At 42.9% G+C, this 2,240-nt stretch overlaps 1 protein-coding gene across 1 annotated transcript; it reads left to right on the top strand.

The window, feature by feature from the left end:
• The first annotated feature begins 213 nt into the window (after positions 1–213).
• On the top strand, positions 214–1,937 carry LOC146631459 (transcription factor 15-like). The gene is made up of 2 exons (XM_085353689.1): positions 214–666; positions 1,431–1,937. Exons 1-2 carry the CDS (start codon positions 214–216, stop codon positions 1,494–1,496), a joined length of 519 nt encoding a protein of 172 aa, XP_085209815.1. The 3' UTR covers positions 1,497–1,937.
• The last annotated feature ends 303 nt before the right edge of the window (positions 1,938–2,240 follow it).

The raw sequence follows: 2,240 nt of genomic DNA, 5'->3' as shown, positions 1-2,240 counted from the left end.
TGCTCCACCCCTCACGTAAAGCTGGCAGACTACTGTATACTGTATAAGAGCCCTGCCTGTCACGCTGACTATCACACAGGAGGAGGGTGTCAGAACGTATTGGGGAAGTCTGTTGGCTTGGAGCTACTGCAACTTTTACGCACGACTCTTGTCTCCATGCCGCTGTTTTCCACTTGAATATAAGGGATTGATTTCCCCGCCTGCCTTTGAGTAATGGCTTTCACTATGCTGAGACCCGTCTCCACGCACCCTTTCTCTTACCCCGCGGACCTAACCTTGATGTCGGACGACGAGGAAGGGAACCGCAGCGAGAGTGACGGCAGCACCGATCAGGGGTACGGGCGGGAGTCCGGTGGAGTTGTAGTCGGACAGCGGAACGTTGCCAACGCCAGAGAGAGACACCGGACCCAGAACGTCAACACAGCCTTCACGGCGCTGCGGACGCTCATCCCCACCGAGCCGGTGGACAGAAAACTCTCCAAAATCGAGACGCTGCGCCTGGCATCCAGCTATATTTCTCACCTGGCCAACGTGCTGGTGGTAGGAGACGGAAGAGAGGGCGAACAGCCGTGCCTGAGTGCTGTGTACAGAGAAGTGAAGGGGGGTGGGCAGGGCAAACAGCCCCGGACTATCTGCACATTCTGCCTCAGCAACCAGCGCAAAGGGGTAACATACTCAGAAGATTCTCAGCTCACCAGCATACACGACACTACATTTATTATGTTCTATACTTTCTGCCTCGACCGATGCGCACACGTATAGCTTATATTATTAAAACCAGTCTCACTAAATCCGCGTTCTGTGGAATACAGCTTCTATTCGGGGTGAAAATCTATTTACAATTCCTGCACCATTCCTGCAGCAGGACATAAGGAAGGATGCAATTATGGGCGTTGCTAATTCCAAAAGGTTCCAATATTTATGAGAAACATACACGATGGATACACACCGTGCTGGACTTTCTGATAAACAAACACTTCAGAAGACATGTGCACTTAGAACTTACGACGTGTCCGCTTTTATCGACAGATGAGGAAATACGAAAATGACAAATTCAGAAAAGAGCTTTGGTCAGATTGGTAAGCACAGCTTAAAAAATAGCTAGTAAAAAACCCCAGTATATTAATTGTTGAATATTGTTTTCAGGTAGTGTAGACCTGACAATGTGCTTTAATGAATTCTAATGAGTGATTTTTTTAAATTCTGTTATTTTGCAAATAATTTGAGAGATTAATTTAGAGACTTTAGTGTAAAGCATATAACGCATTTTTACACTGACAACCGTGTTTGTGAAAAATCTAATCATTTATAAGTGTCATATCACAACTGTGTAATTGCAACGATCCTGAGTGCAATGAGTTACTTTCCATGGGTGCGCAGAGATGATGACGGTACTGAAACTGAAGGTGATTATTCATCTTTGTTCACAGGTGAAGGACAGACGAGACTGTGTGAAAATGCATGGAAACAGTGTGAGACAGCTAAGTCGACGATGAAAGTGTCTAAACTGGAGCAGTGTGGGATTTTTTTTCTTCCTCCCAGCAGATATTCCTAGAGACTTGAAGCATCTCAGCACTACAGCAGTCCTCTTACTTTGTGAGGCTTTGTCTGGTTATTTAGTGAGACAGGAGGATTGCCAAGTGAACTACCTGTATGTCTCCAGCAGTTGCCAGAAATCCAGTACACAAATTGTTACTGTTTGGGGTATAGTGGATAAATAATCTGAAATTATAACATTGTGACATACAAAGTGAGCAGCACTAAGAAGGTTACTTACATACATACATTAGATGAACAGATCTTACATGTTAGGGGAACAGAAATCCATACTAACCCTAGATCCATGATGGGGTTACACTTATGTACAGCACTTTGGATCACTCACCTAAAGTATGATTACTAATAGTTGGAAGCTATGAACCAAAACAAAACAAAAAATGGAGAATACTTTAAATCTGTAACATCCTAGAACTCTGTGTCCAAGAGTACTTTGTTTTGTACTTTAAACATTTTCAGTACAAGTACAATTCACTTTGCATACTCAGCATTTACAGTGACTCATATCAAATTGCACTTACAATGAAACTGTTGAGCCTTACCACACTGATGATAATAACCAGTGCTTTAACTATTGAGTAGAAAAAGATGCTGCTGATTCAAAGAGTAGTCCATCCAAAGTAGTCTTAAGTTCCTGGAAATATCATAAAGAACATAATAAAAATGTCAAGTAATCCATGAAA

The sequence above is a fragment of the Diplotaxodon limnothrissa genome, linkage group LG5, assembly GCF_057381915.1.
Source record: "Diplotaxodon limnothrissa isolate DT_005_m linkage group LG5, D_limnothrissa_male_GT1.1, whole genome shotgun sequence".
Lineage (NCBI taxonomy): Eukaryota > Metazoa > Chordata > Actinopteri > Cichliformes > Cichlidae > Diplotaxodon > Diplotaxodon limnothrissa.
This window is presented reverse-complemented; position numbering and strand designations above follow the sequence as displayed.

Bases quoted from the DNA above. Each gene is read 5' to 3' on its own strand.
- LOC146631459 (XM_085353689.1), top strand. From the start codon at position 214: ATGGCTTTCACTATGCTGAGACCCGTCTCCACGCACCCTTTCTCTTAC. The intron at 667-1,430 runs GTAACATACTCA...CTTTGTTCACAG, and splicing joins TCAGCAACCAGCGCAAAGGG to GTGAAGGACAGACGAGACTG.